The sequence below is a fragment of the Eurytemora carolleeae genome, unplaced genomic scaffold (assembly GCF_000591075.1).
Source record: "Eurytemora carolleeae unplaced genomic scaffold, Eaff_2.0 scaffold2199, whole genome shotgun sequence".
NCBI lineage: Eukaryota > Metazoa > Arthropoda > Copepoda > Calanoida > Temoridae > Eurytemora > Eurytemora carolleeae.
The window spans coordinates 1-25,123 of NW_019398091.1; the positions used below are offsets into that span (position 1 = coordinate 1).

Consider the following 25,123-nt stretch of genomic DNA (forward strand, 5'->3'; position numbering starts at 1 on the left):
AGGTGAAATTAAACTTTAATTCCATCTTGGTAAATAATATTTAGGTGAAATCAAACTTTAATTCCATCTTAATAAATAATATTTAGGTGAAATTAAACATTAATTCCATCTTAGTAAATAATATTTAGGTGAAATCAAACTTTAATTTCATCATGATAAATAATATATTACTCATATTATTACATCAATTTTTAGTGGTCTTTATAAATATGTTAATTTTAGATTTTGGGCTTAAATAACAACAAATTCTTAGAAAATATTAAATCATTTATATCATACTTAGATCATACTAGAAGATACAAAGAAGTAATGCTTTTTTATAACAACATTAAAATTTTAAGTTTAATATTTTAATTAATTCCATTTAGGGTTTTCACGAAATGGTTAAATCTTTTGCGCAAAATTTGCGCTGTTTTTTTTTGCGAACTTTTGCGCTGTTTTTGCGCATGAAAAGCAATGAGTTTTGCGCAAAATCGGAAATATTTATTGGGAAAGTTGCACATGAACCAAAATTTTAGTTATGTGCATTTTTTTTTGCGTAATTTGCGCTAAACTCTAGTTGTGGAATAGTGCGAAACTTGAGTTTTGCAAAAGCAGAATAGGGCAATTTTTTGCGAAATGACTTTTGGGAAGTATTGCGCAAATTGTTGTTTTTTCATGCAAAACTGATGTTCAAGGAAAGAAAAATTTTGCGTTTCATTCCGTAAAAGTTTTGCAAATGGAAACCCTAATTCCATTGCAACCAGCATGTACTCAATAGTACTGATGAGATATAGGTTGGTTGCCACAACCAGTGCTAAAACTAATAAAGCCAAATTGTCAGTTGGTAAATAGGCCTTGATCATGCGCCCGTGACATGATGGTTTAAAACCCAAACTGAAGACAAAAATGACGTGGAGGAGAAACACTGAGGATTGTATAGAATTCAACGGTTTCCTCCACGCAGAGTTGAAATTTCCAGGCCAATGTCTTAAAAACACACAGCCTAAGGAGAGAATTTGGCCAAGGATAAGTCGATTAAGGGTCAGTTGAGGACCAGCCCTCTGCAAGAGAGGATGAAGAAAATCCAAATCCAACTCCCCATGGTGTTATGATGGACAGACCGAGTTCTGAGAAACAGTAAATCTCAGGAACAGAACTTTAGATGAGCTTTTAGCCATGAGTTCAACAAGGATTGCAGGGAAAGAGAACCTGTGGATCTGAGGAAACTGTAGTAGCAGTACACCCACATTGCTTTAGTTGTATCATGTAGTTTTGAACCTGGTTGTGCCAAATACAACCAGAAAAAAACCAAGGGGTTGTTGAGGGCGGATAGAATTGAACCATAGCCCCAAACCTCCACCACACACAGTAGAGGTCTTCCTAATGTTTAAGTCTGGTTCACGAGCAAGGTGGGGGGGAAGGATTATTCGTGAGATCTCTGAACCGATTTAGCAAGCTTGATTGGTTTTAAGATCATGGTAGAGAATGTAAGCATGAAGAGCTTACAGCTTTCATGTAAATATGCCTGTAGTCTATGTTAGCAGTAGGGCGGATAATAAATCGCCTTGTGTATAGAATTGGAAATGAACATAAGAATATGTTTTGTAAACATGAACAAGCCAAACTAAAACCATGAGTTCTACCTTAAATCCAGGCCAATGGTCTGACTCCAGGAGGTTAAAGACTACATGCAGCCTTTAAGATACTGCAAGTCTGCAATTCAAGGTTTACACTGAGATTTGTAAATTATTATGTTAATAAACCACCAGTAACAGTTTTATTCTACCCCCCCCCCCCCTATTTTCTTGTACTACAGTCATATTTCATTTTTCTCTGATTCTAGAGAAATATAAATTGGATTATTTTTTTGCCAATTTTTAGCTTGTTGAGAATTAAAAAGCAGAAAATTGATGTAATTGATAGTTAATGTTGTATTATTTTTTTTAATAATAGTTATAATATTTTTTGTATAATTGTATGCTTTGTGACGTTGTTAAAAAAAATTTATTACACTTTTGTTTTAGAGTTTTGGAATCATAGTGAGCACTTTTATCAGCTTGCCATACTGGATTGGATTTCTGATTGAAAGTTCTGTGTTCTTCTGCACTCATCTAGCCATGTGGACTTCAGTAGCAGTTTCAGTCTCCAGACTGCTGATGGTAGTAAAGGTAGGAATCTTTAATTTTTCCAAACCAAGTCTAACCACTAGGTGTTTTTTTTGAGAATTACACCCCTCCCACCCATCCCCCCGATAAATGGTTTTTTGAAGATCTGGGGGAAAAAATTGATTTGTTTTACTTTTTACGCAAAATTTTAATTTATTTTCCCCTGAAAATTATTTATTTTCTCCAATTCAGCAAATAAAACCTTAAAAACACAGAACTTTTAGAAAAAGAAGAAGATTTTCAGAAGAAGGGGGGGATGATTTTTCAGGAAAATATGTACCCCCTGTCTAACCATTCATGGGCAATGATTGGTGCACATTTTCAGAGGGTTGAAGTTGTTAAAACATTTTTTTTCCAACCCATTTGATCAATGTTATAATATCCTTCTCTTTCTTTGGGGAAATTTAAAAATTGGGCATGTACAATTAATTGAGTGATATTTTGTGAAAGAATTTTCAGCGTCAATATAGCAGCATACAACAATCAAATTTTATTAAGTTTGAGAATATGATGATGTACGCACCTGAAATCCTGTCCCAACGGATAATCAAGATCTTGCTCTTATTCTGCCTTCTTCTTACATGCTTTCCTGCAGTAGTTGTCTTCAATAACGGTTTGTTTTCAGCTAGTAACTTTTTTATTAACATTTAAGGTTTTAGAGGCTTAAAAAGAAATATGAAAATCTGTTAAGGTTCCAACAATTCAAAACTGTGTTCTGTAAAACTTTACTTGTATAAAAATTATGTAAAAAGTAGAAACTATGTGGAAAACCCAAGCAAAAACCTGTCGTTTCACAACAATCATTTTTGGGTTTGTTTTCCAAATTTCCATATATTCTCAGAATTAAAATTTGGAAAATAAATGTTCTGAATAAAAAATTTTAAGATTTAAAAAAGTTCTCGGGTTTATGTGAAATCTTTAGAAGTCCCAAAACTTTGAAAGTTTTAAAAAACCAATGAGATTACTGCCTATTACTATTTTACAGCTGTTGAAATGGTGTCAAGATTTTAAAATCCGCCCTGTTTTGGAGTAAACCAACAGTAAAAATGATTTTCTATTTAGGCATCTTAACTACCCAAGTCTCTTATTTTACTGGATTGGAGGTAACTGACATGGTAAGCCCACACTTCATTGCTTTGTCAGGAAGCTCTATATTTGCCATCATGACTTCAGTAAGTTCATATGGTTACAACGGGTACCATCTATACCAACATCACAATCACAGGAAACCATTAAATAACCATAAGAAAAGATTCTACTTATTTCATGCAAATGCTGTACATTTGTATCTGAGTTGGGCCTACCTTGGCCTTCCTAATTTGGACTGTCCAAGCTTAGCATATATTGACTAACTGGTGTAACTAGGTTAACAAGGTCGGACTTCTGAGATGATATCTTAAAAGCTTAAACCCATGTGAAACCTAAAGTTTGGCCCAGATAAACCCCAAGTCATTATTGGCTCTAATTTGACCAATTAGAGACTGCTTAGAAAGCTTTCTCTCTGTAGCAGACAGATTGATAGTAGATCAGCTTTGACAAGAAGATGTACATTTCGAAAATTCGAACTTTACATAGATACATTATTTGCATAGTATGTTTATTTCATACCTTTCATCAAATTTGACACTACAAATAATTCCCCAGATTTTAAATGTACAAATATAAAAGTTTTTTCCAAATTTACGATCATCAGCTGGTGAAGACTCGAGCCTTGAAGAGAGAAAACCCCAAGGTGGTTGGTTTTAAGTAAACTCAGTGTCATCCAAAACCCAGGTCTTCACTTGAGATTTACTTGGGTCTAAGCAGACTCAAAGACCGGGTTTTACTCGGGTTACAGCTTTTAAAATCTCATCTCAGGCTGCTTCTTGGTTGAATTTACAATTCGCTAATGGGTTGCGTAATTATTCTATTTTAAGTAGGGAATATAGACAAATAAAGAAAATATAAATAAATAGATCTACGTTAAAAGAATAAGCCCCCACCCACCTCTTAATGCCTTTTTAGCTAGTCTTTTCCCCCTAACACCCTCTCATGTCAAAACTTTAGATATTAATTCAACATCAGCCTTATCAGATTGTTTGTAAACAAAATGCCAAACCAGTTTTTAGCGACCAAAACCGAGTTCATAGTGTATTCCAGAATTATTTTTTTGTACAGTGAATCAAATAGATTATCAAGTACAATAGAAGGCAACAGAGAAATGGACCAATAATATCACGAGTATCAAATAAAACAAGGAAAACAAAATTTTCTAACATCAGTTGACATATTTTCCAAGATTAAATTTATAAGTGCAATAACAGAAAATAAAGATCACATAAAGTTGCACTTTATTCATTGTAAGATAAGCATGCTTTCTTCTAAAATTGCCACTAAATTATTTATAATATTGTCGAACACAAAAACTGAGTTTACTCTTGTGACGTAAGAATACAGCTGTACTGAGAGTTTAAAAATTCAACGTTGCCAAATATTGTACTTGAATCTATTTGCAGTAAATAAATTCTCGCATTGCCCACCATTGACTATAACTTTAAATATAAAGTATTAAAATGGCGATATAGAGTTCTACGTGAAATGGAGCAGCATGCGGCAAAGAAAAACATGATTAATCATGTTTACGTAATTTCTACTGTTGTAGCATCAAGCTTTCTCATAACATTTCTTGTGAGTGCGCAAATCTATGATCAGCGTCAAGTTCCAGTGAATCCACTGATATCCTGCCTGCTAATTACAATGTATCTAGTTCTGCTCTTCAGAAAACCTTACCTTCAGGAATTTGCAGGAAGAAAGTTAGTCCAAGCTAAAATCAACATCACAGAGGAAATCCTGGCTTGGAAGACATTCATTCTTAAGAAAACAAATAGAAAAACTTGTCCAAAAGCGTAGAATCTGAATCTATGTAAGAAAGTCACAGGAAAAAAAATTTCTGAAAAAAAAACTTGGAAATAAAAACATATTGGTACATAATTAAGAAGTACTGGACAAAATGTCACTGGAAATAAAGTTCTAAGTTTTAGATTCCTGGGACTTATGTTTTCTAAAATAATATGGGGGCTGCTAATTAAATCTTGAGAAATAAAATCTCAGGAATTAAAGTTCTGAAGAAAAAAGGATCCCAAGTCTTGGGAAAGTTTTCATAAAAGAACTTTTTTTCGATCCATCTGCATATTGAATATAGCCAGGGGGGTTTTTAATATCAAGTTCATATTTCCATAGTTATAAACATCCTTTGTTTCCATACATTTTCCAAAATAAGAGAACTTTTTTCTGGGAACTTTTTTATATAAAGTCATACTGGAGCCAGAAAAAAAGCCCTAGAAAATAAAGTCTCAAAATGGTAAGACTTTATTTCCAAAGATTTTTTATTTCTAGAACTTATTAAGTGCCAAGGTTCAGGACTTAATTTCCAAAAACTTTTTTCAGAGAACTTTTTTGATGCTTCCTGAAGAATCTGCCCGAAATAAAATATTTGGGTAATCCTAAAAGCATCCTAAAAGATTGGCATACAAACTAAACAAAAGATATTATTGCATATTTATTTTAAATGGCAATAACTAAAGCATATTGCCATATTGAAGTGAGCACCGCAGGACTGAATGTAGTTTTCACAACCCCTTCTAATATACTCATATTCAGACAATCCTTCCAGCCAAAACCAAACTACCTTGTAAGTATTTCTGATTTGAAAAGGCAGTCTAATTTTCTTGTTGGATGACAGGGGTATAAACATTCTTATACAAGGGATGAGAAGTTCCATTCTATGGTAGTAGGGTCATTTGACTGTACATTAAAGATAAATTGCCAAACAACCCTATGTAAACCATAGAACAAAACTGTTCCTTCCTTTTGTGTTCAACCTTTCAGAATTTTGATGTTTCTGAATTAAATGTATTTTTACTCAGAGCAGGTTGACATTGCTCAAGACACTTTTTTCTCTGACTAATTAAGTTCACATGCTCTATCTTTCCTATCTGTCTTGAAGAGGAAATTTCTTTTCATCATTTATTTCTTCATCAGGTGGTGAAAAACTGAAAGCAACACAAATTAGTTTTCAGTGAACAATATTAAATTTTGAATTTATTCTTTAAAAAGCTTGGACCATGGAGAATGGAGATGAAGTTTCTAAACGGGCATGTTTGTGTCCCCAAGAATTTAGAGGGGGAAATTACCCCCAAGATATTCTAGGGGGGGAAGGTAAATTACCCCAATGACCCACCTTATATACGCCACTTAAATCATCTTCGATCTTTGAAATAATTGGTGGCCTTTATTTGTGAACAACATATCTAAAATATTGTCTGCCTCTCTTGCAGGGGCGGACACAGGGGGGTGGCGGGGGGACATTTGCCACCCCCTGAGATTTCGAGGCAAAAAATGTTCCCAATTTGATAAATCGTATGTGTTTTTCAATTTTAAGCTATTTGATCATTTTCTATTTAATGGAAATATAATAATTAATATTTATTGAAAAATTGAATCATCAGAAGAGGACGAAAAAAATATTTTTCTAGCTTGTGTTGTATTCTGGATCGTTCGGTATATGAGTGAACAGTCCCTTGAATTCAACAGGATGTCAGAGAAGTCAGTACATACCGGACCGCTGCAGAGTAGACACAAGTCTCCTTGCACATAGCGGTCCCGGGACCTGTGCTATATACAGTGCACAGACAGCATACAGAGAGAACCTTTCTGGACGAGAACAACTTAGAAGAAGATGAACCATGTTCCAGTTATAGTATGGAACCCTGCCTACATCGAGGAACTGGAACCAGATGGAGAAGTTGATCCAGCAGACCCCACTCCCTTCATAAGTGGGAACACTCCGATCATCACTACTCCAGCCTCAGAGGATGAAGACGTAGCTGAGGAAGTTGTAGAGGACAAAGATGAGGATCATGACGATGAGGATCTGTCCAAGACAATGCAGGATATGCAGGATGTCTTTGAGGAACTGGAGGAACTTGATAGAGAAGTAATCCAAGGCTTACAAGGATTGAACCAGGAGATAAGGAACCGGGCGTCCTCGCCCTGCAAGGATACAGATCCTCCCATTATCACTGTCCCAGCTTTAGAGGACGAGAATGTGACCGAGGATGCTTCAGAGGATGTTGAGGAGGATGTTACACGGGTACTCCAAGATGCAGTCCAAAGCCTATAAAGATTGAACCAGGGGCTAAGGAATGTATTGTCCCTTAGGGACACTAGCTCACAACAGCATACTGTTGTCCCTAAAGTTGATATATGGGACACAGGGAAGGCTACAGAGCAGGAGTTCAGGCTGTTCCCCAACCCGACCAGGAAAGGGTTAAAGGACAGGATTGATAACCAAGTATGGGACTTGCTCCGGATCATACAGGAACGAGTTGACCAGGGAACCTATAATAATACAGATATAAGACTAGTAGATGGATTGAATGCCATCTCCGTTATGCACGCTAGACTCGGTGTCCTAACTGAGATAGCGCTTAAACATAGAGCTAGGAGACCTTAAGAATACCAAGGGATCTAAAGCTAATGTTATGCTATTATTATTCTTATGTGATTTATGTATGCATTTATAAATGTATTATTAAATGTATTAATAAACGTATCTATGTTGTAAGAATGACTTTATTACTTGGGTGTTTAGATTTGCAAGTGCATTCAGATATATAAGGCTTACTCTATATATGGAGATAGCTGAAGTATAGTAATGCCAGGTTGCAAAGATATAGACAGCGCATGAGGAGTTAGGCCCGAGTGATAGGACTAACCCGATCTGCAATGTCATCAGGTTGCATAGATGATTGATAAGACAAGTAAAACTACTTGAAGTAAAATCTCATCAAAGTAACAATTTAAGTTGCATATTTTATTGCTAAGTTAGTAGTGCGAGAATACTACACTTGTTAAAAATAAATATAAGTTTATGACCAACGATGTAAGTATACAATGACAGACATTGTGTTTTGTTTTATTGGCACACTGCACATCTTGAGTCTTTTCTTCAGTTTAATTTAAAAATCAACGACAACAAGTAAATGTTATTGTTAATGATAAATTTAGAATTAGAAATTTGTAAGAAACTAGTAATTTCTTTTTGTTCTTAAATTGCTAATGTTCCTATTATTGTTCCTGTTCCTAATACTGTGTCCGACCCACCTGAAATCCCTGTCCTAATCCTATATTTTTGTTCCTTATTCCTGAACAATCTTTTTATTGTTCCTAAATCCCTGTCCTAATTCTTTAATTTTGTTCCTATTTCCTGAGCTATCTTTTTATTGTTCCTAAATCCTTGTCCTAATCCTTTAATTTTGTTCCTAATTCCTGAACGATCTTTTTATTGTTCCTAAATCCCTGTCCTAATCCTTTAATTTTGTTCCTAATTATAGCCCCCCCCCCCCTCACTTAAATCCTGTGTCCGCCCCTGCTCTCTTGCAGATTTCTCTCTTTCAATTGATGAATTTGAAAAAAAAATATTTGTGATAACACATAAAAGGTAGGCATTTGAAAATACAAATTCTATGGGAACTCTGTAATTACTATTTCCAGTTTGATGATGAATCAAATCAAATCAAAATCAAATTTTTTTTATTAAGACAAAAACATAACATTAAATGAGATAGGTCATTATTACAAGGGTAGATTAATTAGTTTATGTTTTTCATCTGGAGAACTGCTATATATAGCTGTAGCTGTTTTCGTATCAGCTCCCCTGTTGCTCTAAAAAAAGATAAGAAAAAACATTCTGGTATTCTGGTGGTGAATGGTTTTGGCAGGGAAGGTGGATTTGATAGGGGAGAACAGGGACCTCTTAGCTTCAACTAAAAATATTAATTAATCAGGGAAAACTAAAATCCAATGAATATGTAATCGTACATACTTCAATTTATCAGTTCAGAATATATCATTAACTCATTAACTGGAAAGCTAAATAAATAAGCAAATATGATATTAATATATCAATAAACCCCACACCCTTTACAATCTCCAATATTTACTCAACAAATTCCAGAAGATATAAGGGTGAATAAAAACCATTGATCACAATTAAAAAAATTCCAGAAGATATACAGATGGATAAGAACAATTGATCACAATTCAAAAAATTCCAGAAGATATATGGGTGGATAAGGACAATTGATCACAATTCAAAAAATTCCAGAAGATAGAAGGGTAAATATGAACAATTGATCACAATTTTTTTAAACCGTTTAGATTTAGTGAATAGAACAGCTCTGGCAAAAAAGTTTATCACAAACAAAATTATCTTTTTAAAATGTGCTGTTTTAATATAGTATTTGAAAACATTCTTATTGCTTAATAACTGAAAAGTAACATCCTAGAGAGTTCCAACAATCAGGGAAGGAGTAAAATGCAAATTTAGCAAGAAAGTCATTTCGAACTCTATGAGTAATTAAATCATTGATAGGATGAACTTCAATTTGACTGTTCTTGGAACAGGTTTGTTATCCTTAAATGATGATGGTGCATATTTTTTTTTAAAAAGTTCATTTTTTAAAAATGGCTGTTTTTAAAACGATCGTTAATAAAACTCGTTTTGTTAACAATCATTAACGATGACCCTTAACGAAGAGAGGAAACCGACCTGAAGGGCATATGTACTTATCATTAAGTAGTTTTAAGAAAACATCAAGAAGTTTTAGATCCCCCACAACTGTTTAACTTCTTGTAAGACGAAATGTAAAGTACTGCATGTAATTTTTTTCAAAAACGATAATTTTTCCAAAAATAACCTTTTATAAAGTTTGTCATTTTGTTAACGATCGTTAACAACAACCCTTTGTTAAAGGTTGTTAACGACAACCCTTCTCTAACGATCGTTAGCATATATTGTCAATAAAATTTTTTTTTCAAAAACGATCGTTTATTCAAAAGCGATAATTTAAAAAAAATAATTATATAAAAAACGGTCGCAAATAGTTTTTTTAAAATTGTTATTCGTTTTCTAAAAGTTTAATATTAATGGGTCGTTTTTAAAAGGGATTGTTTTTCCGAAAACGAAACGATCATTTTCAAAAACGATTAACAACCCTAGGTGCATAACAATAGTCTTTAGAGTGCATTAAATTAAGATTCTGTTGTAAAATAAGATTCACAAGAAGTAGGATTTTTTCTACTGGAACAGAGGCTCAGAATGAGCAAATTGTAACTAGCAGACATATTATTGTTGCATCTTATATACAGAATGATGGCAGCAGTGATTAAGAACATTTTAAAGAAGGAATTTTTTTAAAAGCTTATTCTTATAAAGGATATACGTATTAACAACCCTTAGGTTTGAACATATTAGGTTGTGAAACGCTTTGGTTTGTTAAAAAAAATACTTTTAATAAAACTTGCCATCACTTAAAAACTGTTCTCAGGTTAAACTTTGCTATATTTGTAATAAAGGGACAGACCGGCTATGTAAGGTAGCTGAACTGAGTATTCAGTGTTGTGGAAAGCTTATTTAGGATACATTTGAGACACATAAAACTTTTTTAAAGATCTGAAAATCCTGAGTTTGAGTGCAAATTCGACGTTCAAAACTCCTACTTTGGAGGTGGATAAGTTTTCAGAATCGGTTTTTTTTAAATATTAAATAACAACGACAAAAAATAAAGTAAAAATTATACAGTAATCTTATTAGATGGTAAGGAACATATTTCTCAAAAGAAATGTGTTAAAAAATCAATGCTAGAATCAATTATTTCGTTTTCATCATTATATTGAATTTCTTATTTTCTTTGAATTCGTTTGCAGATTTCTACAAATTCTTCAAATGTCGTCTTTTCAATAATAATTCCAGAAAATCTGCAGAAAATCTTAGTGAATAATGAGAAAATAGAAATTAATTAGTTTACTGTAGATTTTTTTTTACATTTTATGTTGTCATTAAAAAGTTTTATATGTCTCAAATGAATCCAAAAGAAGCTTTCTACAACACTGCATACTCAGTTCAACTACCTTACATAGCCAGTCACTTCTTTTTAAAAAAATGGCAAAACTAACCATAACTATCGTTTCAACATAATTATTTTAGGTTTGCTTATTGCTTTTGTCCTAAGAGGCTATGATATATGTAAAATAAGAAGAAAAACCTTCCAAGACGATTTATAACACTAAGTTGTCTGTATATATCTCATTGCCTAAATAGCTGAAAAATAATTAATAACAACATTTCTATAAAACAAATGTTTACATTCTTTGTGACTCATCTAATATTCAAATTGTATCCAAAAATATTTGCTTCCACTCAGCTGTCGTCTTCATTCCAAGTAGGACTGAAAATAACAAAATTTAGGCAAATGGGTTTTTGTAAATGTAAAATTGAGTTGCTGCATAAAGGTCTATTTAAATGTAATGGATAGAGAATTAGTTGCTGGTATAATGTGCGCGTAATTTCATGTGACAATGCCCGACTGTTAAAACCTTATCGTGATCAAAATTGTGGAAAAACCCATCGTCATCTGACTCGAAAAATGTTTATTTCTGTAAATTTATCCATTGCTTTTTATAAACAATAAATGCGCAACTCACTTTTTCATGATCAGGCAAAGCTTTCATGGGTACCGTTGTAAATCGGGATTGCTATCTTTGCATGGTGGATTACTTGAAATTTAAGCTGGTGCTAAATTGTAAAATTAAATTCGAACTCAGTAAATATGACTAAAATAATTTTAGAATGTTGTATTAGAAGTGAAAAAGATATATTAGAAGGGAAAAAGATGTATTAAAGGGAATCATAAGACTTTAACGCATACAGTTTTAAATAAAGTTCAATTTTTGTTATCTGTCTTTACCGATAACGGTTGTTAAGTTTAAGGGATTTTAAGCGTAATTTCGAGTGACCCGATTCACAATGTTACCCTTAAAAGCTTTGTCTGATTAAATATGAATTTAAAATAAATGTTAATAATTTTAAAGATTGTTTATTTTCAATTTTGGTTTCTTTAGAAAAGTGGCTTGCTGTCTGGTGCAGGAAAACATATCTGAATTATCAGAGAGAAAACTCGTTTAAACCTCGAAAAACGACAGATGTGTGAATCGGGTATTGTCATCTTTCCATAGACGTACAATTGAAATGATGCTTACACTTCCTTCAATGAAAGTTGAACTTCCATGTATTTATGAATATATATTATAATGAATGGTTTTGATGTTTAATTTTCAGAAAGTACAGAAGTTGGGCTGGCCAAAGTTAAGTTAAGGAAACGGATGTCTTCGAAAATCAACGAGCGAGTCTTCCGTTAACGGACAACAAAATCAATATTTTTTATATCCTTAACAAAAAGAATTAGCCCCTTTTGAAAAATATTTACAGTTGAAAACGAAAACGAAACGTATGTGTTTTTAAAAAACGACATCTTTTATTCTTTTCTGGTAAAATTACACGTATTTTACAAACCGGTTACAAAAATATTTTTGCACTTTGCGCAGTTTATGAACGAATTGTCAAAAAAAAAACGTTAACGCCGTTAATAAAATTATAAAGATCATTAACTAACGGTAGCTTTAAAAAAAAAAATAATATGGTTAACAAAATGAACGTTCAGTTCTTACCTTTAAAACTAAGAGATGCATAATTTTTGTTAACCGTTGGAACTAAACCAAACGGCTAGAAAAAGTTGAAATGTGCTTGGTCTTATACTGCACTTGATGCTCAAAAACGTTATTAAAAAATATTGGTTCATGTGTTTCATGCAATTTAGCCCTGCATACAAATAAACAAAATTTGTTATCATGTACCTTAATTTATCCACAACTTGAAATTATAGTCTTAAATAATTTATTTAGTCTTTAAAGAAAAAAACTTCAATATATTTATAATTATTTTTTACCTCGAGCATACATCTTTCTCCCACCAGTCTCCGAAATTTGAATAAACTTTATTTTCTTGTTTATGTACTCTTGCGCATAATTCACATAACTTCTGAAAATATTGGGGATGGATACAAAAGTCGTCTTTTATGGTAAATTGTTTTATTTTTAACATTGTTTTGGACAATTTTACCTCTCCAATTGTTGGGAAAAGGTTTGATTTAATTGCATACGTCGTCTTCCAGTCTAGATATTTATTATATTCCTAAACAACAATCAATGGGAAGGTTTATGAATTTTAAAAATTTTTAAAAATTTACACTCCAACAAAATTCAACTTTCATAAAATAATAAAATCCACGAAATTAATATTTTTTAATCTGTGATCTTTTTTGTTATTGTTTTACAATGTACATATATAAAGAGAAAATGTTCACTTTTGAAATAGAAGTTGAACGCGAAATTCAAAATTTCAGATTTCAAACTTGAAATGTTCGTTGATGATGTTTTTAAAAAAAATTGGACNTCAAACTTGAAATGTTCGTTGATGATGTTTTTAAAAAATTGGACATTGTAACAATGTAAAAGAAATTGATTTATGACCAAGTATGAATTTTTTTAAAATGAAATGGGATCGATAAAAAAGAATCTAAAAGTAAAAAAAAAAATGAGAGACAATTACAAAATTCTCCTAGTCTTGGCATTTCCAAAACGTGATGTTTCTTTTTTTGTGCTTTCAATATTAAACCATGGATATGAAGAGTTTCATTTATATTTTAAAAATGTTGCTTTATTTAACAAAATTCAATTCTAAACAAAATTCTTTGGTAATATTGACAATACAAAAATGGAAGACTAGGATGATTTTGTAGTTATTGTTTCAAGAATCAAACATGTTAAAGTAGGTTGACGATTAAATGTCACAGATCATATGAAAGATCAAAGATGACTTTCAAGTTGTTCAAAAAGTCCTAAATGTAGAATAAAAGAAAACACAAACTAGAAGAAAAACAAATTATTTTGTATTAAAGAGACAGTGTGTATAGAACTATAAAGGCTCATCAGAACATTTACCTCTACGTTTTTATCCAGTTTTAGAAGATAATGCGCCAATTCTTTAGGAGATTTAAAATCCTAACAGAAATCCATAATTTCAAGAATTTTTCCTTATTTGTAAATAGCTCGCATTTAGAATTTCTCATTTGCAAAAGCCAATTGCACTAAATATTTTTTTAATTACAAAACAATAGTTAAAAGCATTCATATTTTTAGGTTTGAATTGTTCTAGTTTTTTTGGGAGGAAAACTACAAATTTTACATAAAATGAACCTTGTGTTAATTTAACCACAATAATGCATGGAATATCGTATCATCCCCCACCCCTCACACATATAATAACCTTGAATACAAATTACTGTTATATTAAATGATTTTAAAAAAAATTTAAAATTCAAATGCAAATGAGACAAATTACCATTTTTTAAAACATTTTTTTTTGGTTAAGTTTTGTTGAATTCCGAACTGTTCCTGAGTGTTTATAAATGAGTTTGGAGGTGCTGCATTATTATAGTCTCCGGCCCCTGCAGTAAAACTTGAATTTGTTTTTTGGCACCTTTTCCGGGTTCAGGTGCTTTGAATGAAGGTTTATAAAAGATGTCAAATAAAGGTAGGAAACAAGTAAAATATATGATTTTTGTTTTTGAAAAACGTTAAGATGTGACTCGTGTTATATTTCCATTTTTCAAGGACTTTTCAAAAATGCAGTTTTTGGATTTGTTGCTTAAACACCGTTTGGCCTTATTTCCGTCTTTTACCCTATACATTACCCTCTGCATTAAACAAAACAAAGAAATAGCAAAAATTCCCTTAAATAAGTATTCCTTAAAGGGAGTGTTCATTAAAAAAGGGCGTATTCGCTTAATGCGATAAAAAAGTGCTTTGGATCGCCACTAATTTTACTTCTATCTGTTTCGTCTATAAGGAGAAAATTGTTAAAGACGTCTCATACCGAATAACTTAGCGCCCATACAAATTGAGAAAATTGCAACATACTACTTAGACCCTAAAAATCAATTTAATTTCAAACAAATCATTCAGATATTACAACCTATAGTCATCGATTATCTTTCGCCACATTTGTATATAGTTTATATTTTATAAGACGTTAGATATTTCAAGTTATGAATTATTTTAGATCAAACAACTTAAGTTTAAAATATCCAGTTTATATTTTATAATATTTTTTAATTAATTTGTTTGTTTCTCTTGTCGCTTGCGCAACTATCTAAGAATGCCGCACACCACTAACAATTTTCGAAATCCGTTGAAAATGTTTTCTAAAAAAATAAAATATTATCAAATATAAACTATATACAAATGTGGCGAAAGATAATCTATGACTATAGGTTGTAATATCTAAATGATTTGTTTGAAATTAAATTGATTTTTACATTCTAAGTAGTATGTTGCAATTTTCTCAATTTGTATGGCCGCAAAGTTATTCGGTATGAGACGTCTTTAACAATTTTCTCCTTATAGAAGTAAGATTAGTAGTGATCAAAAGCCTTTTTTATCGCATTAAGCCTATACCCCCTTTCATTTTTCGCAAACACTCCCTTTAAATATAAAAGTAAAAACATTTCAAGGTGAAAGTGTCAAAAATGAGAGTGCCAGGGCAAAAAAAACCGAGGGTGGGCCTAGCGAGGGCCTTCTTCCCCCTTCTGTTTAGGGTTAACAGTGTTTAAAACTTTTCAACTTTACATTTGAAATCAATCAGAGTAATAAATGGTACTGCATAACAAAATATTTGTTAAGAGAGATTTATGGCTTTACTATACATGGTTGCCCACAAAGAATGAGACTGTAAAGACGACCTGAAACTCTTAAAATCTGATTATTCCAAGGTTAAATTAAGTTTTCAGACTTTAATATAACCTTTTTTGCCTTATTAAAGGATTACGAAAAGAAGAAAAAAATTTTAAGTTGCAGGAATCATTAATTTCAGGAAACAGATTGTATAAATTCCGTACAGTCGTCTTTGAAGTCGCATACCTTATTTACACCACTGCCCGATTCACAACGGTATCCTTTTATTCTTACCTGAACATAAACAAGAAAAGTATAGTCATTTAATGGTATTGAAAAGTTCTTTATTCTGACAATTTTCTCTTTTGTTTCGGAAGTAAAAATGACCAGGCCAACTTATTGAGAAGCCACAATTAAAAATAATCATTTAAAATTCGGTGATGGACCAAACCTCTGTAGAGTAAAAAAGTAGATGCTAGTTCCACATTTATGAAAATAAATTTCGGTCTGGGTTGACCCTAGTCAGTTCTTACGATATAATAACCATCAAAATTGATTAAAAAATTTTGTTATAAACCACAAGAGAATAAACAAACAGAACAGATTATTTAAAAAAAAATTGGGGCTGTCAAATGGACAAAAGGGAAACGAACTCAGATCAAGAGATGGAAAAAAGAAAAGAACCTGTCAAATCATTCGTTGGGATGTTTAGAAAGATGAAAATTTCCTTGTATGATAATTGAAGGACTGCAGTATGGTTTTGGTGAATTATATTGGTGAATTATATTTAAACCTTTTAAAGAATTGAACATAAACAATACTCTTTTTTATTGAACTACAGTTACAATTAAATTAAAACTATTTTTTTCTGTTCTTTACTCTGAGTTCAGTCATAAAATCTCTAATGTATTTAGTTTCATGTGCTTCAAGTAATAATCAATTTTAAAATTAAAGAGGATATGGGTTTTTCATCCACTCTTGATAAGACAAAGGTAGAAATGGGAATTGGACTTCCCATTCTATTAATGGGGAAGAGTCACTTCAAATTTTGTCAGTCCTGGAATTCCTACAGTCTGGAATTTCTAAAACTAGTTTTTTAACTTTAATTTAAAGAAATAATTCAAATATTATTCCTAAAGCGTTCCAGAACTTTTCTGTGATATAATCCTTGCAAAGGGAATTTTCAAACGAAAGGTAGAATTTGTACTGAGCTCCGAGATTGCCATAACAATTATCATCACATTCATTTTCAGAGCATTTACCATATTGATCTACAGGAATCCATTTTCGCAATTCCTAAATATTCATCATATTTGCATCATGTATATTTACACCCTTTCATATTGTTCTGGCATATGTATTACTATATTGAAGTGCCCAGCATTGCCCATGGAATTTTTTTTATTAATCCCAAATTTGAAAAAAAAAAAATATTCTAATTTTGAAAAAGAACATCTTGATTTTTGAAAAAAAACGCATTTCTTTTAGTTTATACAACCCACAAAGTCTTATGGGTTCACTGTAAAAATATTCAGCCAATTTGGTCCATCCGTTTGGACAATTTAAGCCTTTTTTAAGTTATTGAGAAAAAAACACAGGGGGGTATTTATTTTCATAGAAGGTATTTCAGAATTTCAATCCCTTTGCAAGAGTCAACATTTTTCAAAATTATCCATTATTTGTTTACCTCCACATATTTTTCCCTCTGTGAATTTGTTTGACAGTGAGAAACTACCCAGGCTATCATTTTTCTATCATCTATTCTGCTGGCATTCATTTCTTTTAGATTTATTTTTCCTTCAGATTCTTCAGGTTTTTTTCTACGAATTGTTTCTCCATATGGCACAACAAAATCTGAGTCTCTTCGATAAGTCATTGTTAAGTTAAAGAATGATTGGAACCTAAAAAAAAGAAAATGCGAAGTCCAACTTAAAGAGTAAAAACAAAAACAAAAAACATTCCAAAAAACATGATACTCATCGTAACTACAATTTAAATATTTATGTCTTCAAGGGACTGTTGATAAAATTTCAAGTGACCTTTCATTCAAAACAGTACCGTTAAAACCTTTAACTTGATCAATAATGACAAAAAACCATTGTTTATTTTTTGATGCGAAAATATGGAAGTCAGTTTGAATAAAATCTCATGAATATTTCAGGTATTCTTTACCAGATACATCTGTTAAGGGTTTTCCATTGTGAATCTGACAGTAAAGCCTTTTGAAATTTTGCCAACAGTCCCTTTTGTGGATTTTCATACCGGTTTTCAAATCCATTCAGATTATCATAAATAGGAGACTCATGGCTGAAGTATACATACAACTGTTCTGGACTTCTGTACACTGCAGGACTCTTATAAATAATAGAAAAATAATTTACAATAACCCAGAATAAAACTAGGAACGAACTGTTTAGTTTTGAATTTAATAAACAGCTGAAATAAAGGGAATGTAACTCTTTCAATGTCCTCCCCCCCCCCTGCCCTGCACGCAAAGGGAGTGTGAGGGTGATTTCGGTGCAAAGATATCTGATTCACAAAATTGTTCTCTTTAAAGCTTTGTCTGATCAAGTATTTAGTTTATTTCAATGTTTATAATTTTGACTTTTTTTTCAATTTTTGTTCCTCTACAAAAGTTACTTTTGAATTATTACTCCAGGAATTGTCAGAATTAAATACTTTTAAATCTAGAAAAACGACAATATCTTTCTTGTATTTAATCAGATGGTATCATGTGGATTGGTCATTGTCATCTTTAGCATAAAGGGCCACTCGAATTATATTTATATAATTATATTTAAATAATAATGATATTCAATTGTGGAATCTATGTAAAAGTTAATTGCGGATCTTTGCGATGAAATTAGAAATCAAATTCTAGGAATTCTTCTGGTACTGGTGTGAATTGATTATACAACAAACATATTGCCTTCAATCCCAGAAAAATGTGGTATAATTAAGTTTACTATACCTCGTGGATCTGTACAATTTCTAGACCAAGCACCGCGGCAAGACATGCTAGGGGTTCCAGCATACCAGATAAACATTGGCCGAGTTCGAATTCACCTACCTTAATGCAGAGGGTTGTATATTTTCTTGAAAAATCTTTCTTTCTTTTTGAAAATCATCTTTTCTTCAGAACTTAAAAACAAATTTTTTTTGCTAAATTGGGAAAACAAATGACTTTTCAGGGAAAATCAGTGAAATTTTTAGGAGAAAGGTATCAAAAAGAATAAAAAAATTGCCTTTTGATATTCCAGTTTTTCATTTTTTTTTCCCGGCAGAGGTGGTCAAAATTTGTCCCCCCCTCCTGGTGGAAGGGGGGGAGTACCGAGTAATATGCATCAGCATAAGCTGCAAACTTGTCTTTCTTGATAATTTAAGAAATTAAGAAAACGTATCTCAGACATATTAATATAAAATATAAGAATACTAAAGAACGATATGTAAGGGAGGGAGGGGGGCTAGATAATATGTAATTTATGATTAAAGAGTTAGTAGTCGTAATCTCAACTGACCCTCCATTTATTAAGTGGAATGTTCGATTCAAAACGGTACCCTTTACTTGATCAAGGATATCCTTGTTTTAATAGCTGAAAAATTAGTACCGGGAAACTACATTCACAGGCAGCCGTAGTGCATTTGAATTTCCGAGCCGGGTCAACCTTTCCTCTCCCAGTTTGTACTGTATCGCCTGCTACATTTCTAGTTTTTTTTCAGTTAGCCATTTGCTACAAAACTGGGTTTTTTTAGGTGTGATATTTTTTACTAGAAATGAAGCTTTAATATATCTTATATAATCAGAAAGAATCCAAATTTTAGAGTGATGTAAATATGAATGTTTTAGGCTAAAATGTCCATATGTTGTTACTCTGAAACTTTTCCCAAAAACTGTCTTAGTAAAGACAATAGNAATAGGACTAGCCGGTGCAACAAGGTTGACTCGGTCAGACTTTAGGTTGAATTTACTTTTAGGTGCATGTACTGTACAATGTGATCTTAAATTTCCCCGCGCTCAATTTAAAGTTTTAAAAATTCAAATATTGCTCTGACAAAGGTTTAAAGTTTACTGTTGTGAATCAGACATTCCACTCTTTTAGTGGGGAGTCCCTTGAATCATGTAAACAGTCTCCTTCTACCTGATCATCTTTAATATTTGCTGAGTGGAATATTAACATATCAAAATCTGTTATTTCAGGTAATAACAATCTAAACAATAATACTTAGTTACAAGACCCCTCATGCATCAGGTACACCAATTTTGTTCAATTTTTAAGTTTTAAAAAAAAGTAAAACAACAAAAACTTTGAGTTGAAATGAGTGCCAGGGCAAAAAAANCTCAAAAACACTCCAGAATACTCAAATACACTGCAGAATACTCAAATACACTCCAGAATACTCAAATACACTTCAGAATTCTCAAATACACTCCAGAATACTCAAATACCCTGCAAAATACTTAAATAGACTCCAAGATAACTCAAATACACTTCAGAATACTCAAATACACTCCAGAAAAATTAAATACACTCCGGAATACTCAAATACACTCCAGAATACTCAAATACACTCCAAAATACTCAAATACGCTTCAGAATACTCAAATACAATCCAGAATACTCAAATACCCTGCAGAATACTCAAATACACTTCAAATTACTCAAACACACTCCAGAATACTCAAATACCCTGCAGAATACTCAAATACACTCTAGAATACTCAAATACACTGCAGAATATTTAAATACACTCCAGAATACTCAAATAAACTTCAGAATACTCAAATACAATCCAGAATACTCAAATACACTGCAGAATACTCAAATACACTCCAGAATACTCAAATACACTCCAGAATACTCAAATACACTTCAGAATATTCAAATACACTGCAGAATACTCAAATGCACTCCAGAATACTCAAATACCCTGCAGAATACTCAAACACACTCCAGAATACTCAAAAACACTCCGGAATACTCAAATACACTCCAGAATACTCAAATACCCTGCAGAATACTCAAATACACTCCAGAATACTCAAATACACTTCAGAATACTCAAACACACTCCAGAATACTCAAATACACTCCAGAATACTCAAATACACTCCAGAATACTCAAATACACTTCAGAATACTCAACTACACTCCAGAATACTCAAAAACACTCCGGAATACTCAAATACACTCCAGAATACTCAAATACCCTACAGAATACTCAAATACACTTCAGAATACTCAAATACAATCCAGAATACTCAAAAAAACGATTTAAAATAATTAATCGTTCGTTTTGTAGATTAGACAGACCGTTATGAACATTTTTCTGAAACGTTCATTCAAACGAACTTGAACAAACTTATCGATTTTTATAGAGCTTGAAAAAACTATTTTTTTTATTAAACGAAAGATGTTTTGGAATGCACTTTTAAAAACGCTCCGGTTTTTTACTGAAAAAAAATTTGATATAATTGAAGTTTCTCACTGAATAAACGTAATTGAATGAATTAGAAGTATTGTAATGCCATGAAAATAGCCTTAAATTTGTAAACCTATCGAAACGGAAACAAGAAACAAGTTCACAGGTAGGTGTAGTAAACAACGTGTTAGAGGAAGGACTAAAAAAATTTCACACGGTCGTCTTTGCAGTCTAATCTTCATAAATCTTACTTGTTGTCAGTAATATAGCAATCACTCCATGAACAATTGTTGACAATAAAAGGACTTTGTCCAAATCCAAATCCAAAGTTATCGGAAGAAAATAACTGAAATGTTAACTGCATCAGATAATGTTATTTTTTATTTTTCACCACTTTTGAGTTTTTCACAGTATAAAAAAGTTTAAATTACATTATCCATGAAGTTTTGCATGAGGTTTAAAGGGATTGTAATCGTAATATCAAATGACCCCCCATGCAAAGATTCACACCCAGAGGGATCCAATTAGGTTGCAAGCTCTAACAGAAAACTCTATCAGAATTTTGCCCTTTAATTCTTAAATTCTTAATAAAGTAGTGCTCCAGAGTTCTAATATAACGTGTCAGGCTACAAAAATTATAAGTGAGTTAGTGAGATAAAATCAATCTTGAAGATTGATGCAACTCTTTCAGGTTATTTGTGTGTACTGTGTACCCCTATCAGTGTATTTGTGTGTACTCTGTACCCCTATCAGTGTATTTGTGTGTACCCCTATCAGTGTATTTGTGTGTACTGTGTACCCCTATCAGTGTATTTGTGTGTACTGTGTACCCCTATCAGTGTATTTGTGTGTACTGTGTACCCCTATCAGTGTATTTGTGTGTACTGTGTACCCCTATCAGAGTTAATAATTTTGAAAACTGATTTTTTTTTCATTTGCGGTTTCTCTACAAAACTAACTCGAGCATTTGAACTGCAGGAAATTATATTGAAATCTTCTTCATCACTTTTAAACCTAGAAAAATTACAATATCTTCCACATTATTAATCAAATAAAAGGTTTGCAGGGCACCGGGTTGTGAATTGGGCATCTTTGCACGGAAGATCACTTGAAATTACTTAAGATGCGTAGTTCGTTAAAATCGACAGATTATATTTTAGCGATCTCTGATTGGACGATAGCGAGTTGGTTCTACTGAACTATGAAAGATGAGGATTAGTACTATCCGAAGTGATTAACAACACAAAATGTCTAACCTCGGAGCTAAAAACTGTTGTATTTGGATACCCTAAATCTCTGTATCCAGTATCCACATGACGAAACTTTTGATTATTTGCATAAATCTCTCTTTTAGATATCCTTGCATTCTGGGTTCGGACCAATGAGATTTCTCCCATTTTTGCGCGCCAAAATTTTTAACTTTTTTCGGCTTCTGATTAGCTGTTCTGTTTCTACAATCGACACTCTGATTGGTTGCAGTTGAGAAATGTCCTGGATATTATCGACGCGTCAGATTGAATAAGTCTACATATGAATGAAAACATGAGATCAAGCGTTGATCTTATTATCCACGATTCAAAAGTTTTCAGCTCGGGTAAGATAAGTTTTAATAAATAAATTATTACCTTGGTATAATACAAAATATATTTTGTTGTGCCTTTTTCTAACCATTTTAAAAGGATTTAAAATAAAATTTTGACAAATTAAAAAAAATATTCTTTCAGCACTATAACACTCTTCTGCTTGATAGTGTTTCCAGCTAATGGGGAAATCGTTTCGCGAAAATTTCGCATTTTTCGTGAAATTTTGTTTTTGTATTTCGTTCGTAAAAAAATGCAAAATTTTTTGCGAAATTGTCGCATTTTTTTCACAAAAGTTCTTATCGCTTTCGTTTTCTTTCGCAAAATTAAATTTTTGCGAGAAAATACAAAATTGCACGAAAAAGTTTGCAAAATAAGAAAGAAAATTTTTGCGAACTTCGCACTTTTTGCGAAAATTTTTGTTTGTAGGACATTCTACTCCACAGGTTCTGCTTTCCTTGCATAAAACTAAGAAAAACCCCTTTCAAATTTGTTCTAATTGTTCACTGTAGTACAGGGTGTCCCATGAAACATGACAGCTGGTGAATAGTTTTAAATACCTTCTTCCATAAATTGTTTAGTTGTGTGATACAAAAAAGAATAATAAGAAATATAACATGGCAATCATTTTATAGTAAAATGATTTAAAATTTTTTATTTTTAAAGTAATATTTATTTGAGTAAAAGAGTGTGTTAACGAAATAAAATGCAAAAAGTCTTTATTATTCATTCAAACCATTCACCAACGTCATGTTTCTTTGAACACCATGCTTGTACAAACAATTTGTTCAAGAAGTTTTTTATCTAAAAAGTCAAGAAGTTAACTTATCACCATTTTAAAAAGATCAAATACATTATTTTTAAATTTTATTTGGTTTAATTTTAAATGTTTCCTATTTGTCTATTTGTGCCAAGGTCTAGATAAGGGTAGGTCTTCAAAATGAAAATGAATCCTAAAATTACAAAACGAAATTTTTTTTAAATCAATTTTTTTGTTGTAATTTCTGAGTTATTTATATTAATATATTGTTCCTAAATATTTTAATTTTATAATTTTAGAATCTTCATTCGTATCCTACACTCCCAGAAACACAACAACAACAACAGAGTCACTTTGCTTAAAGGGACTGTAAGCGTGACCTCAATGCTAAGATGGAAATTCCCGATTTATCTTTAATCTTTGTCTGATCAATTAGAAATTAAAGTCTTGTTTCTTTTTAATTTTTATTTTCATGTTAGTGTTTTCTCTACAAATGTGATTTGCGCATTTCTTGTCTATAATAAGTAACGGAGAAATGATCAGAATTAAACACTATTCGAGTCATGGAAAATGAAAAGCCCTTCTAAATTTTATCTGATCACGGTGTCAAGGGTACAATTGTAAATTGAGAATTCCCATCGATGGAGGATCGCTTGAAATTACGCTTACTGTCCCTTAAAGTCTTTCAAAATGGTGTCTTGCCAGAAATGAACTTAGGTTAACTTCCTATTTGAAATTTCGTCTTATTTTCTTTAGCCTTCCATATTTTAAAGGTTAATTTACTTTTCTCCAAAGGGAAGAAGTTTGGCATGGTTTCTTTGGTTTGGATCGGTTAATTACCCTAGTCTGCTCTAATTTGAAATGTCAAATGTCAAAAATCGAAATTGAAAATAACTTACCAAAAATTAGAAGGAGAAATAATAGTATCAAGTTTCTACTATTGTGCATTTCTGTATCTAAAATATTAATATTTAAAGGGAGTGTTTGCCAAAGAATGAAAGGTCGTTTAGGCTGATATCGAACTGCAAATTCGTTATTATCGCTACTTTACTTCTATCTGATGCGTCTATAAGGAAAAATGATTGAAAATATCTTTTACCCAAGAGCATAGCGTCCATTCAAATTCATCGTCTTTGCTCAGACAAACGTTTTAAAAGTACTGTTGGAAATTGTGCGTTGAGAGTCACTTACAGTCCCTTATGCTAGGTCGTCTTTGTCAAACCGTTAAATGTGAATTAATACTGTTACTGTACACTGTAGGTTATATATTAGAACAGAATAGGACTCACTGAAAAGGCACCTAATGATGATAAGGCAATGCATCAAAATTTTTTTTATTCATCGTTTTCTATACTTTCAACGGATGGATTCTTAGTTGCAAAAATATGGTAATAAACATCAAGAATGAAAATGATGGTAATTTAATTTAAAAATTTAAAATGATAATGTGGCTATGACAATTTAGTACAGGGTGTCCCAATAAACATGGGAATTTAGTGACGAATTGGATATCTGCTATGTTCACATTTTGTTTGTTTATGTTTTGACTGCATAAGGGTGTACTTAGTAAAACAACCAAATTGCAGTATACAAACAGAGTAAAC

At 32.0% G+C, this 25,123-nt stretch overlaps 2 protein-coding genes and 1 long non-coding RNA gene across 3 annotated transcripts; 1 reads left to right on the forward strand and 2 right to left on the reverse strand.

The window, feature by feature from the left end:
• Nucleotides 1-2,006: 2,006 nt before the first annotated feature.
• Nucleotides 2,007-3,499, forward strand: LOC111716790 (uncharacterized; the record flags this gene model as incomplete). The annotated part of the gene is made up of 3 exons (XM_023492274.1): nt 2,007-2,150; nt 2,646-2,760; nt 3,210-3,499. Coding segments are annotated over 3 exons (549 nt in total), but the record flags the coding sequence as incomplete, so codon positions are not given.
• A 5,204-nt stretch (nt 3,500-8,703) lies between these two features.
• Nucleotides 8,704-22,837, reverse strand: LOC111716791 (glycoprotein 3-alpha-L-fucosyltransferase A). Its single transcript, XM_023492275.1, has 13 exons — nt 22,805-22,837; nt 21,431-21,525; nt 19,898-19,967; nt 18,730-18,828; nt 18,021-18,112; nt 17,446-17,659; nt 16,870-17,054; nt 14,481-14,544; nt 14,028-14,087; nt 13,147-13,218; nt 12,974-13,065; nt 11,335-11,416; nt 8,704-8,953 (listed from the first exon to the last, which is right to left on the reverse strand). The coding sequence occupies exons 3-12, from the start codon at nt 19,934-19,936 to the stop codon at nt 11,389-11,391; spliced, it is 945 nt and encodes a 314-aa protein (XP_023348043.1). The 5' UTR covers nt 19,937-19,967; nt 21,431-21,525; nt 22,805-22,837; the 3' UTR covers nt 8,704-8,953; nt 11,335-11,388.
• An 815-nt stretch (nt 22,838-23,652) lies between these two features.
• LOC111716789 (uncharacterized) lies at nt 23,653-24,601 on the reverse strand. Its single transcript, XR_002768603.1, has 2 exons — nt 24,419-24,601; nt 23,653-23,712 (listed from the first exon to the last, which is right to left on the reverse strand). It is a non-coding gene; the product is annotated as an uncharacterized LOC111716789 (long non-coding RNA).
• Nucleotides 24,602-25,123: the final 522 nt, after the last annotated feature.

What these genes read in the sequence shown, in the direction of transcription:
- LOC111716791 (XM_023492275.1), bottom strand. Translation starts at nt 19,936, where the DNA reads ATGTTAATATTCCACTCAGCAAATATTAAAGATGATCAG. An exon ending in CTGAATGGATTTGAAAACCG is followed by an intron (nt 17,660 to 18,020) that starts GTATGAAAATCC and finishes TCTTTTTTTTAG; the next exon opens with GTTCCAATCATTCTTTAACT. An exon ending in AGAGGGAAAAATATGTGGAG is followed by an intron (nt 17,055 to 17,445) that starts GTAAACAAATAA and finishes ATGAATATTTAG; the next exon opens with GAATTGCGAAAATGGATTCC.